Source organism: Brassica rapa, chromosome A01, assembly GCF_000309985.2.
Source record: "Brassica rapa cultivar Chiifu-401-42 chromosome A01, CAAS_Brap_v3.01, whole genome shotgun sequence".
NCBI lineage: Eukaryota > Viridiplantae > Streptophyta > Magnoliopsida > Brassicales > Brassicaceae > Brassica > Brassica rapa.
Genome location: NC_024795.2, coordinates 11,018,989 through 11,042,875, shown reverse-complemented (window position 1 = coordinate 11,042,875; position 23,887 = coordinate 11,018,989). Strand labels below are relative to the sequence as shown.

Below are 23,887 nucleotides of genomic sequence, written 5' to 3'. Positions count from 1 at the left end.
CAATATGTGTTTATTTCTGTGTATAGTAAACACTTTTCAAGTTTGATTTGATTTTATGAAGTGTTTAATTAGATAAATAAGTTTAGGGGTTATGTTTAGGGTGTGGACGACTTATATTTCGGTCGTCTGTTGAATAATTTACACGGACGACGTATATTTCAGTCGTCCACATCGTACCGAACCTTTAATTTTACCAATGTACGTTTTAACCTAACCGGATCATTTACCGGACATATAAAAGCTATTTTTTTCACTGTTTCACAATTTTACGAAACCCTAGCGCCGTTTCTCTCCAACGGCGATTTCGAAGGCGATAAGACGAAAACCCTACCGTGGTCGTGTTCCGCCGTTATCTTCGCCGGTAATCTCTCCGATTACGACGAATCTCGTTTCTCCTTCATGCCGTAGAGTATTTTCGTAGTTTAAACTGACCGTCCGCTTCTTTTTTTCAGATCTGAAATCTCGTTTGCCAAACTCCGCCGCCGGTATGTTATTTCTCATGTATTAAGGCGTTTAGCCGCCGGAAAAACCCTAAATATTTTAGTATTGATTCTTCTTTTCCCTTCGATTTGCAGATCTGTAACGGCTTGGGGCCACATCTTCTCCGACCATATCTTCTCGGACAATATATTCTCCAACTGTAAGTCATTCGTCTTTTGTTTAAAAGATTTTGAGATTGTTGTAGTCTTTTGCTGAAAGATTACCCAGACGACTTCCAGGAAGTGAGAAGACTACTCAGACGACTTCCAGGAAGTGAGAAGACTACTTGGACGACTTCCAGGAAAGTCTTCTACTATGTCTTACTCTCTGGACGACTTACATGTAAGTCGTCCAGAGAGTAAGACATAGTAGAAGACTTTCCTGGAAGTCGTCCAAGTAGTCTTCTCACTTCCTGGAAGTCGTCTGAGTAGTCTTCTCACTTCCTGTAAGTCGTCTGGAAGTCTTCTATAGCATTTAGCATAGTGCGCAACCTATGTGTTTGAGATGGTTGTTTGTGATTATTTGCAGGCCTTTAAATGGATTTACCAGAATTCCCGCCGAGGATGTTTACATTAGGAGAAGAGCCTGATGCAATCAGGAGCATTTCGTATCATTCTGATGACACGAAGTTGTTTAAAGCTCTATGTGATTGTCTCACAGCTGACGAATATGAGGATCTGAAGGCGTCGAAGTTAGGAGTGTTCATCAAATTCAAGGAGCTTGACTTTGGTTGGACTTCAAGGCTGGTACATTTTATGCTCTCTTTCCAGCTAGACATCAAGAAGAAGTTTGAGCTCTGGAGTCTTGTCGTTTCACAACCTGTGAGGTTTTCACTGATAGAGTTTGAATACCTCACTGGGCTGAACTGCGATTACATCAAGGACCTGGAAAATCCAAGGTGTGAGGTTACGACGGAGATGGCTGCTTTCTGGGAGAAGATGGGTGTTGATATCGATACTGGGCCAAGTATTGATCAGATAACAGAAGCATTTTACAACTGCGACGAGTGGTCTCGGGATGATCGCATGCGGCTGGGATACCTTGCCATCTACGCAGGGTACATCGAAGGGAAAAAGTTCTCATCCGCTACATCAGCTAGTCTTGCAAGGCTAGTGATGGATTTAGAAAAATTTGAGAATTATCCATGGGGGAGAGTGGCGTTTAAGGTGCTGATGGATTCTCTGAAGGCAAAAGACTTGACGCAAACTGGTTACACTGTTGATGGGTTCATACAAGTGCTCCAAGTGTGGGCGTACTATGCTCTGCCAGAATTGGGTGCTAATTATGGGTCTCCCGTACCAAACAGACCGTCTCCACTGTTGCTGGCTTACAAGGGTGGCAAAAGACAACGCAAATTTTTTAAGGCTGCTATCAATAAACAGGTACTTAACTTCACTCCTAAGACTTCTCAGACGACTTAAAGTTAAGTCGTGTGGAAGTCATCCAACAAAAGACCACTCAGACGACTTACTTATAAGTCGTCTGAGTGGTCTTTTTGTTGGAAGACTTTCAGACGACTTAACTTTAAGTCGTCTGTGATCAAAATACTTCTCAGACGACTTAACTTTAAGTCGTCTGTGAACAAAATACTTCTCAGACGACTTAACTAAGTTTATATCTTTTATTTATTGCAGACTATCGTGAAGAACTTCGTTCAGAAGGATTTTGATGAAATGTTTCCAAAATGGGACGGAGACGTAGATGACCCTGCCGCGGATAACATAATTAAAGTCATGTTTAATGATCCTGGATGGGAGTGGACCATGGAATGCTGGCCAGTCACCGGTACTCGCAAGGTTGTGAAGATGGAAGTGATTCCAGTGAAGAATGAAGTGAGTCCCGTGAAGTCAGAGAGTGTTGTGAAAGAAGAAAGTAGCAGACCTCGGAAGAAAGCTCGTAAAGGGTCTTCTGTTTCTGCTGAGAAACCTGCGGCGGGTAGTGAAGGTCAGCAGATTGAAAAGACCTTGAAGGACATATCTGATGCCATTAATCTTGGCTTTGGGACGTGTCTTAAGGAGCTCAAGTTACTGGCGGATAGGATTGAAGCTGTGGAGAAGAAGGTGGGAATCACCAACAGAGGGGGTTCATCTGATGATCGTCAACTTACAACCACTTCAAATCCACCAAAACCTGTTGACGAACCCGGGGTTAGTACCAAAACCTCTCCCAAAATTGCAGAGAAGAGAGTCACTAGGCAATGTGTTAGGAAGAGTCAGGACTGATGTGATTTGTTTCTTGTGTGCTTTGATGAACATGTGTGCTTTGTTTCTAGTGTGCTTTGATGAACCACTGTATGCCTTGATTCTGAACATGTGTGCTTTGTTTCTAGTGTGAATTTGATCTTTTGTTAATAGTTTTTAAACACACTGTGAACTCGAAATTGCAGAGTGAAAGTGTGAATGGGGCGAAAGCAGGACAGAAGGAAGCCAAAGAACCGAGTCTTACTACAGAACCGAGTTCCTCGAGAGAGCTCTGTCTTGTGAGTCCTGCAGACGACTTACCGAGTGAAGATCCTAGCCTTCTTATATTGGACAAACAAGTTTCGACCGCTTCAGATTTACTCGTTGAAGAAGCTAGAAGGCAGACAAAGAAGGAGACTGCTTTGGTGAATCTCCGTAAAAAAAGTGTGCGAGAAAGGAAGCTTGCTCCCACACAGCAAACTCCTTTTAAGGGAAACAGCACTGCCAAACAGATCATTCCAAACAAACAGGTTGGCGGAGGCTATGATCCTTTTGCACCCATTGACAAGATGAAGTCGAAGGAGCTCACTGCATGGGTGCAAAAAGATCCGTAAGTTGCTGTTAAAAATATGCTTACTTATATTTGATTAAAAAAAGCTTCCATTTGATTATTTACATTTTGTGTTTGCAGTTCTTATAAACTGCCTCTGAAAAAAAAACCACGTAGATGTCGAAGTCGATTCTATCAGGTCCTCCGAACCCCCTTAGAATGGCTAACCGACCATGTAAGTCTTCTGCTATTTTCTTACTCTTATATAAGTCGTCTGGTAGTTATCTGGTACTTTTCTGATTTGTATAAGTCGTCTGTGAGTCGTCTGTGAGTTGTCTGTCAGTCGTCTATGAGTCGTCTATAAGTCGTCTGGTAGTTATCTTACGTAAGTCGTCTGTAAGTCCTCTCTAAGTCGTCTCTAAGTCGTCTGTGAGTCGTCTGGTAGTTATCTTACGTAAGTCGTCTGTAAGTCGTCTCTAAGTCGTCTCTAAGTCGTCTCTAAGTCGTCTCTAAGTCGTCTGGTAGTTATCTTACGTAAGTCGTCTGTAAGTCGTCTCTAAGTCGTCTCTAAGTCGTCTCTAAGTCATCTCTAAGTCGTCTGTGAGTCGTCTGGTAGTTATCTTACGTAAGTCGTCTGTATGTCGTCTCTAAGTCGTCTGTAAGTCGTTTGTAAGTTTTTTTGACTTGTATTGTTTTATATGCAGCAAATGGATGCTTTTATTAATATACTGAGGCAACGGTACCAAAACCATCCAGAACATTTCAGGAGCGACAGAATGTGCTTTCTTGATCATGTCTTTTCTCGGCAGTGGAGGGCCTCCTACCCTGATTTTAAGAGCGACGCTCCTGATGCCAACGGTTTAGGAAGAAGACTCCCTGGTGGGGCGTGGAATTATCATGCAGGCTTGATACCTTCTTTTTGCCAATCTAAGAAGGTTTGGGGGGTGGATGTGGATGATATCTATGCACCTGTGAACTTCAAGAACGAGCATTGGATTGCTATATGGATATCGATCCCTAAGAGGCACATCGTCGTCTGGGACAGCATTGTCTCTCATATTAGGCCTGCAGAACTCGATGAGGTAATGGAGCCTTTTGTCACAATGGTCCCTTATCTGCTTGTTGAGTGCGCGCTCTCTGACGAACAAAAGGTTCAATACACATTGGAGCCATACACATATGCGAGACAAACCGTTGGAGTACCTCAGTGCCGAGCTGGTGATTGTGGGGTTTTCACTCTGAAGTACATCGAATGTCATGCTCTTGGGATAGAATTTCCCACCGCGTTTGACAAAAAACACGGGAAGACCATCAGGGAGAAGATGGCGCTGGATATATTTCGAGAGCTTCCTAAGTGCCATGAATGGGAAAACCAAGACAATGATGAGAACCTGGCAACGTATGATTAGATATTGGATGTGTTATTGCTTTCACACTTGAACTTGATGCTTTTGTGTACTGTTGTTAGGTAGATTAGGGGATGTTAACAGGGTCAGGATAGGATGATGTTTTTTGTAACCTATCCTCACACCAAACTAGAATTCCGTAGGAAATTAGTTTGGTAGTGCAGTAACCTTTCGGAATATGTAATGTTTAACTTGTATTTTTTAAATTGCACTGTTGGAATTAGTTTCGGAATATGTAATGCTTAACATAGAAGGTCTACAAAGAAAAGTTCATAAAACATATAAATTCATAACATAGAGTCTACAGAGAAGTTCATAAAACATAGAAAATCATTGGACGACTTACTTAAAGGTCTTCTGGACGACTACAGAGAAGTTCATAAAACATAGAAAATCATTGGACGACTTACTTAAAGGTCTTCTGGACGACTACAGAGAAGTTCATAAAACATAGAAAATCATTGGACGACTTACTTAAAGGTCTTCTGGACGACTACAGAGAAGTTCATAAAACATAGAAAATCATTGGACGACTTACTTAAAGGTCTTCTGGACGACTTACCAGAAGAAAATTCTAATTAAGACGTTGGACGACTAACCAGAAGGTCTTCTGGACGACTTACCAGAAGAAAATTCTAGTTAAGACGTTGGACGACTTACTTAAAGGTCTTCTGGACGACTTACTTAAAGGTCTTCCACGTCAGTTCTTACATTGTGGACGCTTATGGCCAGTTTCTTTGCAGACTGAGCACCTATAAACCCTGTGTTGCTTCCGGGGTTTGCGTCCTCTCATCCTGGATAGCTCCAACCAAGATTGCCATCTTGATTTCTTCTGTCTCCCCGGACCACGCTTTACTTCCGGAGGAAAGCATGTGCGTGCCTCAACAAGTTGTCCAACACAAGGATATATATTCTCTGAGTATCCTGCAAACAAAGTATCCTTTGAGTAGACCGGCCACACAAGTGTGGAGATATGCACACCAGCTGCTGTTCCAGCTGCTATAGCATGAGAGCAAGGTATTTTCTCGACTTGATAGACACCACAATCACACTTTTGAAGTTCCAGATCAACATTACAGTCCCTATTGCCACCTTTCACAAAGAACTTCCATCCATCAATTTGTTGGACTCTCAGAGTATACGCGTTCTCCTCTCGGACAGCAAGCAAGTGTTCAACACCCCGACTATGTTGAGTTGTAAGACTCAAAGCATCTCCTCTCCTTTTCCAGTACCACCTTCCTAGCTTCTCCCTTATGAACTCCAGCAGGAACTGAATAGGAAATCCTCTTGCTCGCTTCAGTGCGGAGTTAATTGATTCAGCGATATTGCTCGTTTTTAAGTTGTACCTGTCTCCCTGACAATGAACCCTAGACCATAGGGTCACATCGGCTTCCTCCAGATACTCAGCAAGATCCGGATTTGCACTCCGTATCTCATCCATGTACCGATCAAAATCGTAAAGTGTATGAGCATAAGCAGCACCTTTCACCAAGTACAAGAGATGCTTCCCTTTATACTTTTTGACAATATTCTCTTGAAGGTGATAATAACATATTCCTCGGGTTGCCCAAGGAAACACCTTTTCACACGCATTTATAATGGAGGCGTGCCTGTCGGAGACTATCACCAGAGGATACTCATCAGATACACAGCTCGCCAATTTTGTGAAAAACCATTCCCAAGATTCATCATTCTCACCATCTACGATCCCAAAAGCCAATGGATATATCTGAAAATTACCGTCTTGTGCGGCTGCAACCAACATAGTACCCCCATACTTCCCACTTAGGTGAGTCCCATCTACCACAATGACCCTTCTCTGATACTTAAATCCTCTGATTGAAGCTCCAAAAGCAAGAAATAGATACTTAAATCTATTCAGAGAATCAAGTTCTATAGCTGTGATAGAACCCGGATTTGCTGCCTTGATTTGCTCCAAATATGAAGGCAGTCGCTCATACCCGTCTTCCGCTGATCCTCTCACCATTTCTTGCGCATATAACAATGCTCTGTATGAAGTGGTGTAATCAAGTGTCATGCCAAACATGTTCTTCATTGCATCTTTGATATGCTGCGGATTCAACCCATCAATGATTCCAACTCGATCTATGAAAAGTCGACCAATGTACTTCGGAGTACAACGTTTCCGCTGAGCGATTCTGTCTGGGATGGAACATGTATGAGTTGCCAAATACTTGGTTACCCAAAACGTTTTAGTCCCATGTTTCACACTTGCTCGGACCTTCCATTGACAACCACTAACACGACATGTTGCCACAAACAGAGTTTTCGTTGACTTGAATATTCTGAAGGAGAACCTACGCCTCACCGCTGTCAACCGCAACTCTGAAAGCAGTGCATCCTTACTAGCAAAACTCTGGTTGACATAGATTCTGTCTGCAGATGATCCTTCTCCTTCACAACCATATGCCCCTTTGTAATCATCAAAACAGATTTCATCATCTTCTTCCTCATCCTCATCTTTAACCTTTCCATACTCACTATAATCCTCAGCATCAGCAACAACAGGGATGTCAGCATCCTCCTCCCCATCATGATCCTCAGCTTCATCCCCCTCTTCAGCTTCATGCCCCTCCTCAGCTTCATCCCCCTCCTCAGCTTCATCCCCCTCTTCATCTTCATCGCTCACATCAGCTTCATCCCCCACCTCAGCTTCATCCCCCTCCTCAGCTTCATCCCCCACATGATCTTCATCCCTTTCCTCTGAAACCGTTCTCATCTTGCTAAAGCTTGATACACAAAGACGTACTTCATGCGTTTTAGTTATCTCGAGCAAGTTCCGAACTTGTCTATCACTTGTAACATGAATAGGAGGAAGGTCTGGAGCCATCTGTTGTAATGAGTAGGTTAGCTCCACAGACTCTGTGTTCATGTCCAGGTTATAATCTTCTTGAGCCATTGCAACAAGATCAGCATGTGTCGAACTTTCATTCAAAAATAACATTCTCGCTCCTTTGAAATGATCAACCACAAAATTCCAACATCCATCTTTCAACAACCATTCTCCATACACTGCATGTAACTGACGCATCATCTGAAAAAGTCAAAATATAACACATTAGCAAACTTAGAACAAAGAAAACGAAAGTTTATTAAAGACTGACGCGGACGACTTCAATCTAAGTTGTCTAGACGACTAAACTATATGTCGTCTGGTCAACGCAGAGGTTATTTTTGCAATTGACTTTGAAATCTGTTATTTCGGACGACTGAAAGTTAAGTCGTCTACTATTGTTTGGTTAAAAAAAAAACTCCAAAAAAGCTAGACGACTTACATTTCAGTCGTCAGAGGTTAGTTTTGCATTTGACTGGATTATTTCAGAAGTTTGACTTTTTGGACGACTTACATTTCAGTCGTCTAGTGAAAATTAAAATAATAATATTTTTTTAAAAGTAGACGACTTACAGTTAAGTCGTCATAGGTTAGTTTTGCAATTGAAAAAAAAACTTCAAGATTTAATTATATACAGACGACTTATAATTCAGTCGTCCACGAGACGACTGAAATGTAAGTCGTCCAGGATTTACGAGGTTTGACCAGAATCTCGGAAAAAAGTCCTGGACGACTTACAATTAAGTCGTCTGGTGGACGACTGAATTATAAGTCGTCTGTGTATAATTAAATCTTGAAGTTTTTTTTTTCAATTGCAAAACTAACCTATGACTACTTAATTGTAAGTCGTTTACTTTAAAAAAAATATTATTATTTTAATTTTCGCCAGACGACTGAAATGTAAGTCGTCTGGGGAAGTCAAACTTCTGAAATTATCCAGTCAAATGCAAAACTAACCTATGACGACTGAAATGTAAGTCGTCTAGGTTCTTTGGAATTTTTTTTGAAACCAAACAATAGTAGACGACTTAACTTTCAGTCGTCTCAGGTTACAGATTTCAAAGTCAATTGCAAAAATAACATCTGCGTTGACCAGACGACTTCCAGGTAAGTCGTCTACAGCCAGACGACTGAAAGGTAAGTCGTCTACAGCGAGACGACTTCCCAAGTAAGTCGTCTGACGAACAGATCTGGAAAAAAACTCGATTTCATACCTTAAATTGGTGAGATAAGTTCCTTAGCATACATAAGGCTTCTCCAAGCACACAGAATCACAAACGAAAGTCACCCACCCATAATCGTTAGCTTCTATGACTTTATGAACCATAAAAATTTTAGAATCAAAATCTTGGGTTTTTTTAGCTCATTGTGGAGAGAAAGTGAGAGATATGTTGTGTTTAGTTCACAAGAATGGAAAAAGAAGAAGGGTAAATCGATTTTGGGAGCATTAAGAGCTTCAAATTGGTTGTTCATGGTGGTTGTGGTATTGATGACAATGGCAATCTTGTAATTACTTGAAGATGATGAGGGTGAGAGAGTAAAAATGTCATTTTCGAAAAAAAAAAAAAAAAAAATTTGATGGCATTTTCGTAAATTATATGAACTTGTGGGGTGAATAGGGCAAAACCAATTTTCAAAAAAAAGGGAGGTTAGTTTTGTGTTTGACTTTAAGTTGTAGGTCAATTTTGCAAAAACCCCAAAATTAGTTCTAGAAATAGTTTTATCAGTATCCAAACGACCTAAATATATTGCATAAAATCATTTATGGTAATTAAATATGTGATTTATATGTATTATATATAATGCTTCATAAAATCATTTTTAACAATCAAGTATTTCTAAACTATATAAAATATTCCAAAAGTTTCAGTATTACATACCTTCAAAAATTAAGTAATTTTATTAAAAACTGAATCATGAATATTATACATTTTAGTACAATTATCAATACAATATATCAAAAAATATTTAAAATAGTCGTATTTGTTTTAAACAATTATTCTTAGAAAAATATTTAACAAAAGCACTTAATTATAAAAACATATTTTAATTTGAAAAATTATAATAAATATATTATTACAAAACATTCAAACCCGTGAAACCGCAGGCGTCCACCTAGTATAAATTATTTAGGTTGTATATGCATTATTAACTTATGATATTATTGCAATTACCTTTATAAAACTTTGTTATTTTAATATTCTATTGAATTTTTTTTCGTTTTTATGTTGGTTTGAAACCCATAAATTTTATAATTGTACCGTAATTTTGATTTATCGAATATTTAACTTATAGATGGGAATAATTAAGATGAAATCTCAAACCGTGCTTATTGGTTTAAAGATGATATCTGAATGTGCATTTATATTTATATTACTCTTACCAAGTTTGGATCAAAGTTCTGTTTTACCAGTTAAATATACTAGATTTTTTAACCGCGCTACGCGCGGATAAGGTATTATAGGTATTTTTTAATTATAAAAGATGATGTATAATATTGTATTACATTATTTAAATAATATAAAATAAGACTACATAACATACATATATTTTTAAAATTTTCTTTTGTGGAAATCATTATGTTGTTTGATTGTTGTACTTGATTCACATATTTGCATAGATATTTGTGATAGATGAATAATTATATTTTTATTATCAGTAAATAATATATATTTATTATATAATTGATATTACGTGTATACGCACACCAAATAACCTAATGTGCACACTACCACAATCGAATGGTATGTCGATGTAGCACTTTAGGATCGAATCCACAGAGACCAAATCTTACACTTTATCTTTATGGGATCAGAATCAAGCTAAAACAATATGGGGGTTTTAAAGTTTGTGGTAACGTAAAAAGCAAGTAACAGATTGGTTTTAAGTTTCAGATTAATGAGAAACTAACCTAGGGTTTAACGGGCGCTTACAATCATGAGCCAAACAATTATTCAAGTTTGATTAATGGACTAGTCTAGAACTAGGAACACAACACTAGATCAACCCACTGTCGTGGTGTTTCACCTTTCAACGATCATCCTCAATACCTAAGCTCTCGCTTGGATCAAGGCGTGATGATGAACATTAAGATCAAGTCCAATCGGTTCACAAAACACTCTAATATCTACTTTCGCTGATTAGGGATGCTATGCTCATTCATAACAGATCTAGCAACCTATTACACGGTTAATGAATAGGTTAAACCTAGGATCTAACAATAACTGGCCAGTTTAATGCAAGCAATAAGAGCAGTTATGAATGAAGACAATCAATGGATACTTATCTATGTTTAGCTCACGATCTAACACCCTAACACCCTAGGCTAGCTAGATCGACTACTCAGTCATAACAAGAGAGAACACAGAAATCAATTCTGAATCATACTTCATGTAAATAAAAGAGATAGAAAGAGGGTTCAGGATAATCTTCTCTATGGTGAGAGAGATGGAGCCTTCTCCCTTTACAATCCAAAAGCACACAAGTCTCCAATGGTTTTTTTTCTGTCTAGAATAGCGTAGAATGATAAAGAGAAACAGAAAATATGATATATCAAAGCCACAGGCGGCTGGGAGAGAAAATAGGGATAATTAGGGCAAATCCCGTAATGATTGTAGTTTCCTTAAAAATCTCTGCCGCTGGAACAATCACTCGGGTTGCTCCGCTATCCGGAACAGTCATCAAGACTGTTCTGCGTGAAAACCACCAAATTGCACTGTTTGCTGCCTCTTTTGTTCCAGCTAGTCCATCTCCCATCCAATGCAACTCCAGACCTGTAATGACTCGAAAAGGACTAGAAAGACACGAGAAAGACTTGAAAACCAATTTAAAAGCATATATACAAGATGTATAAAACACCATATATCAATAATATAAGAAAAATGAAATTATTTACTTTTTAAACAAACTTGTCTCATGCTGGGGACTCGGTTATAGACATATCATATTCGAAGAAGACATTTTTACAATTATCAGTCTTCTTAACAGTCAAAAAAAAAATCTGAATATCAAAACAATATCTCATACGATCTCTTTGAGGAATAATTGCTCTGAAGAAATTGAATTTAGGCATAAAAAAAAGACTGAAAATAGATGTGCAGATGTGTTATCTAAGCCAACTTTACAAATTACTATTCAGAATTCATATATCATTTATGTACATCCTATTTTTTTGTCTATCATTTCTTAAACATTTTGAAATAATTGATGCTAATTAATAATAAACTTTTGGCTGGAAAAAAAAATTAAATTTGTCTAATTATCGCTTAAATATTTTATTAATATTGTCTAAGAAGCTTTCAAGTGATATCATAGTTTAATTTTTATTATTACTTTTTTGTTAATTTTTAGAGTTTTTGTATTTAAGATTTTTTTTCAATATTAAGCTTCTATTTCTTTCACAGAATTGATATATATATATATATATATATATATCATAAAAATTACCATCAAATCAATTTTACTTATTTATTATTTTGTTTTTAATGAAAATACACTTTTTAAATAATTTAATTTAAAATAAAATTATATATTAATTTGTTGTATTCTAACAATTTGATTGATTTAATTAATTTTCTTTGGTGGATAACTTAAAACTTTTTAATATGAATCGGAGAAGCAAGCTTATGTTGTTATATTATATTTATTTGTGTATATAGAATCTATATATAATGCTAGTGTAATAAAGAAAGAACATTATTTTTTGTAACTTCAAGTTACAAAAAGATACATTATTACAATTTGAAATTAATCAAAATTGAATAAAAAAGTAATTAAATATTTGTAAATCTAATTGTTTTTATCTTGTTTAGTTGGATTCTCATGAAATGAAATCGATAAGTTAAACAAATGTTTCAAAATTTGTTGTGTTATTGTTTTGTCTATAAACTACAAAATTTATTGAATTATTGCATCATTAAATAATATTTTATTAAGATATTAGAGAACTGTGTTTTAAGTTGTTTTGTCAAAATTGTATAAAAATCTATGCTTTTCATATTTGTCACAAAAATTTATATGTAAAACTTACTTTTATAAAATTCTTAACTTTGTCACGAAAACAAAAATCTATGATTTTTCATATTTGTCAATGTTCTCACACTTTCAAAGAATATATTAGCTTAGTCATTTACTTGTTTTATTTTACAAAACAAAGTATCAGAGTCTTGAAAGTTGAATTCATATTATTGTAACTGTACATAAGAGTTTGTGATTTCATACTTAGTGATTCTTGTATATGTGTCCAAGAGAGTTTCAATGGCTTAATGGTAACTTCCCTATATTTATGTTATACTAACCCGGATTCGATCCTTTCCTTCGTATTTTTTTTATTTTTTACGAAAAAATAAATGAGATGACGTGGCAACTTTGAACTCTCTGATTATTTTGATTTTTCTATCCTACGTGGATAGTCTATCTGAAGCTTATATTCTCCTTTTACCCGCGCTTGCACGGGGACAGGTTTTTCTTATCTTTTCTCATTAGTTGTGCGTTCTATATTCTGGGCATATTGTTTTAGTTGTGCTATTTTCTATTTGTGTAGTTATTTTGATCTCCGACCACAGTAGCTCATTTCCTTATATCTAGACCTTTGATCTTATTATTTTCACTCATGGACTTTGGTCTTTAATCTTCTACGGTTTTTTTTGTTTAGCATCGTGCATTGTCATATCTTCCAATATTATTTTTCGCAGTAGAGGCCACTCTCCCATAGAAACTATAGTCGATGTTAATTGTACGTTTGTGGTTCTTTACTCTGTTACATTTACCAAATCTCCTGACCACTTTTGTTATTTCTTCATTTTGTCTTCACAGCATATTCCATGTTTCGAACTCATGTTTCTGTTAAGTTTTGTTTTGACTTTACAGGTGGAGTAGTCATATCAAATGGTCTTATTGAATTTCTTCTCGTATATATCATTTTCCACGTATTTGATGTTTTGAAATGTTCGTCCGACAGTCGCCCAAGTCGTTTCTCTAAACTGATTTGTGTTCATGCGTAGCTGTTTGTTTTTAAATATTTTTTTCCAGATTCCTATACGTTTGCAATGGTTTAATTGTTGTTACACTGCCTGTGTAATTAAATATTGTGAAAGAAACATCATTCTTTCAATGCTCTTCTTATGTGAACCTCCATTTTCCAATTCATTTCATCTTTTTTCTTCCTCAACCCATGCATTTAATATTTTATTTTCAATTAGAATATAAGCTGTTCAGTGTCCATTTTTCTTGGTTTCTCACATACAGACAGCAGTACCTATGTATTCTCACGAACATATAATTTATGTGTATGTTTCCAGTTTCTTATAGTATATTGTAATAGTAGTACTAATTACTTTTGTGATGGCAGATCTTTGAAATATAAGTCTTGCATCCATTCTTTCTCTAGCTGTCAATGATATCTAGACCACTTGGTGAAGTTACACGTGACATATAGCGTCCTTGCATTTTTCTTTTATTTTGGAAGCGTAATCTTAAACTCAATACATGGATCCTGAAACAACATGTTACGCCTGCAAATTCATAGCTATCATACTCTACGTCTGTGTTTGTCTTTGCTGGGCCTGAGTTCTTGGGATCGTCCTTCTTCTCGGGGTTAAAGTTTCTCTTTCTCAACCTTTATCTTCTAGTATTAATGGCTCCCTCCTAACACTCGATTAATATCTCATCTTATTATTCTAAAAAGGTTCCATGATCAATGATTTCATCCCAGTCTCTCGAACCACTATTGGCATCTGTTAGAAGAGGGACACAGCATTGGTGGGTTCAAAGTCATGCGACCACTTCGTTAACAACGTCAGGTACCGTAAACAAAACCCAGAAACACCTTAACCTACTATCTGTAAGAATCACTCAAGACCACATATTACATGTACCTTGTGGAGCTAGCCTTCAATGATGATAGCGCTAATAAAACCTTATGATAATCTATATTTAGCTACAGAATAGACTTAACCAAAATAATAAGATACAAAATTAGACTTAACCAAAATAATAAGATACAAAATAGGTAAAACAAAAGTTAAAATTTGATGATGGCCTGAAGACACAATGAATAAGGGAAAAAGAGCAAATGTATAGTGGCATCCTTACGACGTCAGAAACGTATCCGCCACCGGCTATTGTGGCCCATATTAGTGACAATCCATCAAGTTTGATAGAAGAGAGAGCCATAAGATCTCGAGCTTGGAATGGCGACAAAATAAATAGTAGCATGACAGAAATAGGAAATTAATATTTGTATTGAGCATGTTGCTTTGGCGTTTTGTGGTTAGGGCTGCAGATGAGATTTTCCATATTTTTATAATAGGAGTAGTTGGGAGACGAACCTTAAAACGTCCAAAGAGAGAATCTGAAGTGAATTAGTGAAATTGGAAGAGTCAAACTTAATAGCAAGCAATAATGGATTCGTATCGATCGAGAGGATGTAAGAGGGGAGATGGACGGTTGATTTTCCGAGGTTGAAGAAGATGACCGATGAAGTCTTCATTTATCACTTTTGGTGGGCCCGTATGATTTTAGAACCTGTAGACGTGGACACTCTTAACCGATGGTGATGTGGAGGAATGAAGCATTATCATTGGCTGGAATTAATAATCTTAGGTGGACACCTTAGATTTTGAGATTATTGTACTTTTAGTATTGTTAGATATATATAATAATACTAACACTACATGTGACATGACTTGTGCTATCTATGTTACAACAGACGGGATTGACTGTCAACTCTAGGAATTAAAAAAAAGAAGAAGAAATCTCTGATTAGAGAAAAGATAGAATTCAGAAGGTAGGCGAATCGCCCATCTATTATACCTGAAGGGGTAAACTAAAACTAAGAGACCAAGAACACTGACGTTGCTGCTTTTCCTCTGCTTGACTAATAATTAGTTACACACCTTTCTATGTCTAGTTACTGAAAGATTTCAGCTCCTCCTTTCATGTACCTGCGCAGTATCAACACAGGGAATTAGATGCAACCTCAAAATAAAGGAACCTCATAAAGATGGGGATGTTTTGGGTAAGGGAGAATGTGATGCAACCTCACAAACAGTACATGTGATATCAATGGAAGAATTATGAACAGAGAGAAGTTTAGGATCATTGAATAAAAACGATAGCAACCTGTTGAGTTCGTGACGGATTATTGATGGAAGCAGCCCCCACTGGTGTATCTGTCCGCCCAAATTCCTAGAAAATTTTAACAGATTAGAACATGAGCTCTGCCTTAACCATTTCCAACCAATACAGTCATATCGATTTTGTTTCTTCAAATTTAATCAGAAGATATGATGCATGATATAATATGTACCTGAGCATTTTGACCGGTGCCTGACATAGGAAACTGCATGTTCCAGAAAAAAGAAATATTCAACTAGAGAATATATGCATATCGTTTTCTAAAACGCTACCAAAACGACCACTCATCAAATCTTCACATTTATGAAGTGCATATCATAATCGAATTTCAATCAGTCCCACGTGAAATAAGGTTCAAATATGTACCTGGCTATTTTGACTTACTCCCAATGGCGGCGGATACTGCATTGAAAAGGGAAAACGGACATTTACATTAGATGTTTGTATCTGTATATTCAAAACGCTTGTAAAACCATGGTTTATTGCATAAAGTGGCCCGTCTCCTTATACCACTAGATTGGTAACTCAATGATCAAATTTTGAAATGAAAGATAAGCAAATAATTTAACTAAATATACACCTGAGCATTCTGGCTGACCCCTGGAGTTGGATACTGCAAGAATACATATTCAAATTAGAGACCATGTGAGAAAACTATATGGATGTAAGCAGCAAGAAAACAGAACCAACCACTGAAGAATGAATAGGCTGCTGTACATGTTGGCCCTGATATTGCTGGTGAACCTGTTGTGGTTGTTGCTGCATCGGCTGGGAATAAAGAGCCTGCTGTGATTGGGTCTGGGGCTGCTGTATAGTTGGCTGCTGTTGCTGACGTTCGAACACTACCATTTCCTCAGGTTTTTCCCACTGCAAAAGTCAATTATATTATGACACGTATTGATGAACTTCAAATATGAAATTTATACATATACATGTTCAAGGATAATAAATAGCACAGCAAATACAAGGAATCCTCCTGAAACTCACTAGAGAGCATAACTAAAGAGGAACCACGTTTCTCACCTTGCTTTCACCGGTTTGACCGTTGTAATAATACTTAAATCCATCAGGCGAGGTATGCTCGGTCCAGTTACATTTGCGAGAAACAACACTCTGAGTTGCTGCAGGTGCAGCTGTTTGCATATAGCTAACTGGTGTAGAAGCAGTGGTGCTAACAACTGTCGGAATTGCAGATCCAGCCCACTGATAGAGAAGCAACCGAGAAAAACATAATAAAAAAGAGGGACTACTAAAATATATGAAGGATTGAATACTTAGACATCAGGAAATAATTGTAAGTTAAAACAACAAAAACAGCTGAGGAACTGGACTGGACAGATGCAACAGGGAACTATGTTTGTACCTGCTGTTTACCATGGCCAGTCTGTGAGCCTGGTAAATTTTGGTTTGGTTGCTGCATGGACTGCACCTGCTGCTGCAGTTGAGAAAATGCTTGCTGAGATGATTGGAAGGTTGCTTGTAGAGTCTGAGTCTGTTGTGACAAGAGCTGAACTAGCTCAGAAGGAGGATGTTGCATCTTTTGTGGCGGTGGCTGCTGAGCACGAGGGCGCAATTGATCAGTTGCAGAAGATACAGGTGTTGGCCGTAGGTTGATGTTCAAAGGAGCTTGAGGAGCTGTTGCAGGAGTGACGTTTTGTTGTGGCCGCAGCTGAGAAGTAGGCAACTGGCTGCTATAACCATAAGGATTCTGCAAGGATGCTTGGGCCCCAGGGAAATTAGTTTGTGGTCGAAGGGGCACATCCTGTGGACTGTGAAGAGGTTTTTGTAATGGTGACATATGCTGGCCAGCTCCCCGGTTTTGCTATGGAATAGAAACAGTTGAAATTAACTGATCAACACAACATTTTCAGATTCTCTTTATTGGAAAAATTCAGCTGAAGTACCTGTTGCGATGTGGCAGAGGATGAAACTGGTAGAGGATTAATGGCAGGAACAACATAACCACCCAATGGACCTCCCTAACATTATAGAATGCCACAAATAAAGCTAACATCAGAAGTAGAGATTATTGAAGAAAAAATACTCCTTAGAAACTGACAAAATGCAAATCAAAGCCATATCATTTCAATGCAAAACACATCAAGTTTGTTGCATCATATGGAAAGCTGGAAGGTCGGAACTTCATGCTTCTTTTCAAGAGTCCATACGCTCATATATGTGCAGCATATAAATTATGTTCGTCCTACTCACACAATACATGTAAAACCTTATGTCCGATTACTGTATGGGTGTGTACATATAAGATAATATACATGATCATCAAGCTGTTCTTACCTGATTTGAAGGTAATGTGGCTTGACCTGGCCTAGGAGCCAAGTCACTTCCGGTACCACGGATCCCAGTGTTACCAGGTGGCCCCATGTTTGGTGAATTCATAGGACGCCAAGGATTTGTGTGGCTTACATCCACACTAAGGTCACCAAGGTTAGTTGTAGGCCTAACAAACGAAGATGAGGAAACCAGGTTTAGTCAAAATATATAATTACTTGATGACAAAAACAACGATCTCCTTTCACCCCAGTCACCTTGGTCCTGAAGCTTGAAAACGAGGCCCTGAACCAAGTCCAACAGGATGTGCCACTTCCCTGGAAACAGAAACTAGTTATGGATATATAGAAAGAAATGTATCGCATTCAAGTAATAACTGGAGAAGGAATAAGGTTCGCAGCTCTCCTCCACCCATGCCCCAAAAGATTCCCCATAAATGTAACTCAATAGAACAAACAATGACAGTACACACAATTTTTTTTTTGGTAAAAACAGTAGACACAGTTTTCTTGATATTAGCATTATAATGAATTCAAAATATAGTCTCCAAGGCAATACCTTGACTCCCCCGGTTTAGGCCTCTTTGGATCAGCAAACCGAACAATCAACGGCTGATTGCAACCCTGGAGAAGGGAAAGAGGCCAGTAAACAAAACAGGTCTAGAGGGGATAATGAGAGAAAGTGAGATACTTATGTGATTCACAGCTTACTCTCATGGTATAAGTTCCATTGAGACCATCGATAGCTGCCATGGCCGTCTCTTTGCTTGAATATTTAACAAACCCGCATCCTAAATGAGTGTCAAAAACAGTTTGACCTATTAACACCATCAAACAATTTATAGAATCTAGTAGCAGTTACCAGACATACCACGACTCTGTCTATATTCATCACGCATGAGATAGACATCCTCCACGCGACCAAATTGCAAAAAGAGCTGTTAAAGCAACAACAGGACAAAGTAGCCATCTTCATCATATTTACTGAGAAAAGAAAGCTGACAGCCAAAAAGTGACATCCATTTCGAAGAAGAGATCACTCAGACCATTTGAAAGAAGAGATCACTCAGTTAGTAAAATGTGTAAGCGCTTGAATAGTTGACACAAAATTTCAAGCCGCTGACCCTTCCAAGAGGACTACTAAATTGTCATATAATCACTAAAATTACCAGCTGAGGCGACAGGGGCACTGTAATATCTAAATTTAGAACGCTTCCCTCTTTGTAAATCAGCTATAAGTAACTAATTTCCATCAAAAAGTAGGATATGAGACATACCTCCTCAACCTCGTTTTCAGTGGCTTGCTTGTTTAAGGAACCAACAAAAAGCTTAAACTCTACCGCACCTTCAGAAGAAGTAAATTCAATCAGCTAATACTTGAGGTGAGGCAAGGACCACAGAAAAAAGGATCCACTTCCTTAAGATTCATATAATTTCCCACATTATCTCAATTCTCGTAATTTGAATTTGTACAGCGTATGGTCCATCCCTATGTATACCAGAAAATGAAGACCAGATTCAGATAATATGGCGCGGAAGTTTATTACCTATGCGTTCTCTCTCCCCATCAGCATATCGAACTTGAACAAGGCCAGTTCCCTGGGAATCAGCAAATTCTAAAAGATGAGTTAACCTGTATGTTCCTGTCCTTGATAAGAGAAGGCATCAATGGTAGTTACCCCAGGAAGAGTGATCTGATTGTGCAATGCTCTAATAGCTCTATCCGCATCTTCAGAAGTTGCATATTTTACAAAACAACAGCCTGCATTAAAGACTGCTACATAAGCTTCTGTTCAAGAGGTACTAGTAAATTGTTTCTTTACAAATGTACAAGCCACGACCAGATTGAAAGCACATAAGTTTCAGTTCGAAAATAATAAGACATGTCCCGACAGCCTCAACTTAGATTACTGGAGTAGATTTGATGGAAAGAATAATAAACTAATGTCTTCAAATAAAGCATATGCCTTTAAAATATGTAAAATGAACACAGTCGGTATTTGCAAATTAAATATATATTACGCAAAAAGATCCAATCACTGCAAAAAATTTAGATAAATAACAAGTTAAGAATTCTCAATCACTGCTAAGTAACAGATGGTATAATTAAAACTAGAGCCATACATCACATTTTCGTCACCATACACCACACATTTGACGACATTCACAAAAAGAATTACAGTTCTGAGAAACATAACCACAACCCAACGTCAATTCATTGGTAATAATTGCATATAGAGAAGAATAACACTTGCTTCATATAATACATACTAAGGCGGCTCATGCCTGATGCTGATCGGAGCAATGAGAGCGAGTGAAAGTTAAGACGTATTTCTAAGAAATATAATAATCAATGCCTTCCATATCTTAGCACCATCTAACATTTCACAGGACTGAAGAATGTGTCAAATCTACGACAGCCAACCCGTGATAACGAGATGAGTAAAAGCTATTATGTCACCATACAATAACTTCTTGGAAAGTCACAAATTAATAAATAATTGCTATGCACACATATAGTCGCATCACTCATCATCTAGTAATTCTTCACACTTACAACATAAAGACATAACTTTGATGGAATTGTTGAAGAGCAATCTCAATATATAGAATAAGACCACTAAAAACTGAAACCAAGCTTTTGAGCTTGGTTGGTGAAAGGTACATAGAAAAAAGGTATCATTAGACATATCTCTTTCACATAATGTAGATCAGCAGTGTTAGGGTTACCATACAGAACAATAGAGCTACTCAACGAAACAGTCATTCATCAATGACTAAAGAGAGTATATCACATCACAAGCCGTCCAAGCAATAAAGAGGGAAGAACATACAACAAGTCCACATCCCAGGCCATTCAAAAAAAGTGGAAAGAAAACATTCATTATAGTTCCTCGGCCATGCACAATAGAAAAAAAAAGAAGGAAAGATCATTCATTAAGGCATCAAGTATCCAAAATGGTAAAAAATAATTGCATCATCAACCAATAGAGACGTTACATCCAAAGTTGATATTAAAGAAACTGAAGAAACAAAACATCCAACATGATATAATCACTAAGAAACTGCCAAATATTGACAAGCAGGGGTGGTTTATCAATCAAACCATCTTATGAACCTTGTAAGACTACCAAGTAAAAATACATTCATCCATGCAAGACCATACACACCATTTTCATTCATCGAAAGGAAGAGTAAAGAGATACTGAATTCAATAGAAAAGGAAAAAACAACGTTCTTTAAACCAGTGCCAACTAAAAGGCAACAGTAAAACATCTGTTCAATTTTATGTACATTAACTCCAACTCTACAACATGATAAAGTCTGCTACACTGTTCAAACACAACTAAGGTTCTAGGATAGACACAAGTCGCAAAAACTATTTAACCAAGGTCAAAACAAAAACCCTTTCTTAGTAAACTACACAGGCAGCCTTCTTCTGTGCCAAACGAACACAGATAAGACGCTCGATAGCATAAGCAAAAAGCCCGAAAATTGTTGAAAACTAATGGAGGCCAATGATGAGACTGGGGTTGCTTCCCATCAGCCTTTTCAGGAGACCTGAAAATTTTAAGAGCATAAATCACGACTGATTCCTAGTAAAATGGAGATAAACATACCTTGCTGCTGCCCTGTTCTCTTGTCCTTGATAAAAGCAACCTCAAGAACATTTCCATGTTGTTCGAAAAAGGGACGGACCTATGAAAACCAAAAGATAAACAAGAACGGCTTAGGTATGAACGAGAAGAAATTAGGAAAATAATAAAAAAGATTAACTCACTTCTTCCTCTGTAGCTGTCCTTGGTACAGAGCCAACAAAAAGCTTCACCATACTGCTACGATCAGTAAAATCTGCAAAACGAATGATTCTGATTTAGTTTGGAAATAGCTCTGATTATCACATACAAGTATAAATGAACCACCTTTAACTATAAACAACTCGATTACATAACATTACAGTAGAGTGAGCCCAAGCTTACCAGTTCCAGTAAAGCTGCTCTGCTCCGAGAGAGGACGGCCTCTTTTCTGACCGGAAAGAGGCTGCTGGATCGGCGGTGAAGTCAATCTCACAGAGTAATCAGGCCCCGTTGATTGAAATCCCCTGCCGCCGGAATATCCCCCTGCATCTGGACTTCCCGATGGCGGAAAATTCACTGGCACGTTAGGCCGAAATCCTCCTCTGCCAGCTCCGTCGCGACTCATCGGCGGAAAACCTCCGTCGAAGCCATAACCCATAGGCTGAAAATCTACTCTCCCTGGAGGAGCGTTCATCGGCTGGCAACTTCCTCCTCTAACGCCTTCTCTGTGAACATTACGATCCATAGGGCTGTCATCTTCCCAGCGTCGATCGCCACCTCCTCTTCCCCCAATTCCAACTTGATAATTGCTAGGGCTGTCTCCACGGCGACGACGGCGGGTGAAAGCTTCGTCATCCTCGTCGAAACGTGACATGGAGGGTGAATCTGAGAGACGAGGGGGACCTCTGGGGTGAGCTCGGTGGTTACGGTAGGAATCGTCGTAAGCGCCACTCTCGTGGCGATCCCCTCGGTGCCTATCCAGCTTGACGAATTGGGGAAATTCGGGTAGAAATGCAATTCGAGTCGAAGAAATCAAACCCTAGAGAAATTGGATTTGTGAATTGGAGATGAGATTAAGATCAATGGTGGTTTGCTGGAAGTAGCGAAACGTACTTTGCGATTTGAGCGGTATAAAATAGCAAAAGCGGTCTGGATTGTGGTTCGACCGATGGTACTAGGGGTGTTCAATCCGAATATCGTTTCGGTTTCGGTTCGGTTTTTTTCGGTTTTCGGTATTTCGGTTAGTAAAATATAATTACCATTCTAAATCCATATTTACTTCGGTTCGGTTCGGTTTATATACCGTCGGTTTTCGGTTTATTCGGTTTTATACCAAAAAAATAATTATTTTGTTTGAGATCATATTATATGAATTTTAGAATCATATTGTCAACATAGTCATTTATTAAAAATATATTACATGTTCAAATAGATGAACAAAAAAGTAAAAATGATTCTACCATCAAATAAAATAATCAATTCTATAACTAAAATCAAAGCTTGAAATTTTGAAAATAAAAATATGAAACAAAACAGAAACATAAAAGAAAAGTTTTTTCACTCTTCCATATTTAGTGTTCATTAAAGTCATGCTTTTTCAATTGAAAACTTTCCATTAATTATTGTCCATCAAATTTATAATCTTCATATTAATTAAGTGAAGTAAATCAAAAAGATCAAAAAAAGACTTAGAAAATAAAATGTATGAATTGCAATGTATTGTTATGTAGTTATAGTTCAAGTGTTTTACAAATTAAGATTTTTTATTACTGTAAAATTATGGTAATAGTTATTAACACAAATTTAACTTATGAAACAAATAGATTTTCATGTATTGTTTTAAAATAGATACATATTTACATGTTTCTACTTTTAATCGGTTTTGTTCGGTTTATTCGGTTTAATCGGTTATATACCAAACCATATCCAAATCCTACGGTTTTTATAAAATTATATCCATTCGGTTTAATGGTATATACCAAAACCAAACCATATTGTCTATTTCGGTTCGGTTCGGTTCGGTTCGGTTTTACCATATTGAACAGCCCTAGATGGTACGGTTGACATTTGTACCGATTGATTTTTGTTGAAATTATAGCGGGGTTTTGAATCTACCATGGTTGTTCTTCTGAATGTGCTATTTGTCTTGGTAATGGAACATTCGAAAGCTTGTAACAAGATCTTCCTCAGTGTTCTTGAGCTATCGAACATCTCTGTGTTAATATATTCTTGATTTGATAATCTGTTATTACTCTATTGTAGAAAGAAACGCAGAATTGATTTACTTGGCCGAGATAGATGCGCTAAAGCATAGAGTACAAAAAAAAACGTTGTGGCAAAATTTACTTTTGCAAAATACTCCATCGTAGCTCTGGCTCTTCGATGCAGTGTTTCAGGCAAAAGAGAAAACAAACC

The 23,887-nt window shown here is 37.6% G+C and overlaps 3 protein-coding genes across 3 annotated transcripts; 1 reads left to right on the top strand and 2 right to left on the bottom strand.

Moving 5' to 3' along the window:
• On the top strand, window positions 1-5,065 carry LOC117126664. The gene is made up of 5 exons (XM_033275360.1): window positions 1-1,862; window positions 2,115-2,699; window positions 2,810-3,270; window positions 3,352-3,445; window positions 3,915-5,065. Exons 1-5 carry the CDS (start codon window positions 1,017-1,019, stop codon window positions 4,617-4,619), a joined length of 2,691 nt encoding a protein of 896 aa, XP_033131251.1. The 5' UTR covers window positions 1-1,016; the 3' UTR covers window positions 4,620-5,065.
• Window positions 5,066-5,316: 251 nt separating this feature from the next.
• LOC117126662 lies at window positions 5,317-7,668 on the bottom strand. Its single transcript, XM_033275358.1, has 2 exons — window positions 7,321-7,668; window positions 5,317-7,227 (listed from the first exon to the last, which is right to left on the bottom strand). The coding sequence occupies exons 1-2, from the start codon at window positions 7,666-7,668 to the stop codon at window positions 5,317-5,319; spliced, it is 2,259 nt and encodes a 752-aa protein (XP_033131249.1).
• A 7,435-nt stretch (window positions 7,669-15,103) lies between these two features.
• FCA (flowering time control protein FCA) lies at window positions 15,104-22,594 on the bottom strand. The gene is made up of 20 exons (XM_009147856.3): window positions 21,875-22,594; window positions 21,676-21,746; window positions 21,515-21,593; window positions 19,574-19,656; window positions 19,442-19,493; window positions 19,172-19,239; window positions 18,766-18,832; window positions 18,606-18,685; window positions 18,454-18,518; window positions 18,153-18,212; window positions 17,902-18,064; window positions 17,511-17,585; window positions 16,970-17,428; window positions 16,630-16,809; window positions 16,297-16,473; window positions 16,187-16,219; window positions 15,973-16,008; window positions 15,779-15,811; window positions 15,592-15,657; window positions 15,104-15,413 (listed from the first exon to the last, which is right to left on the bottom strand). The coding sequence occupies exons 1-20, from the start codon at window positions 22,344-22,346 to the stop codon at window positions 15,393-15,395; spliced, it is 2,340 nt and encodes a 779-aa protein (XP_009146104.1). The 5' UTR covers window positions 22,347-22,594; the 3' UTR covers window positions 15,104-15,392.
• Window positions 22,595-23,887: the final 1,293 nt, after the last annotated feature.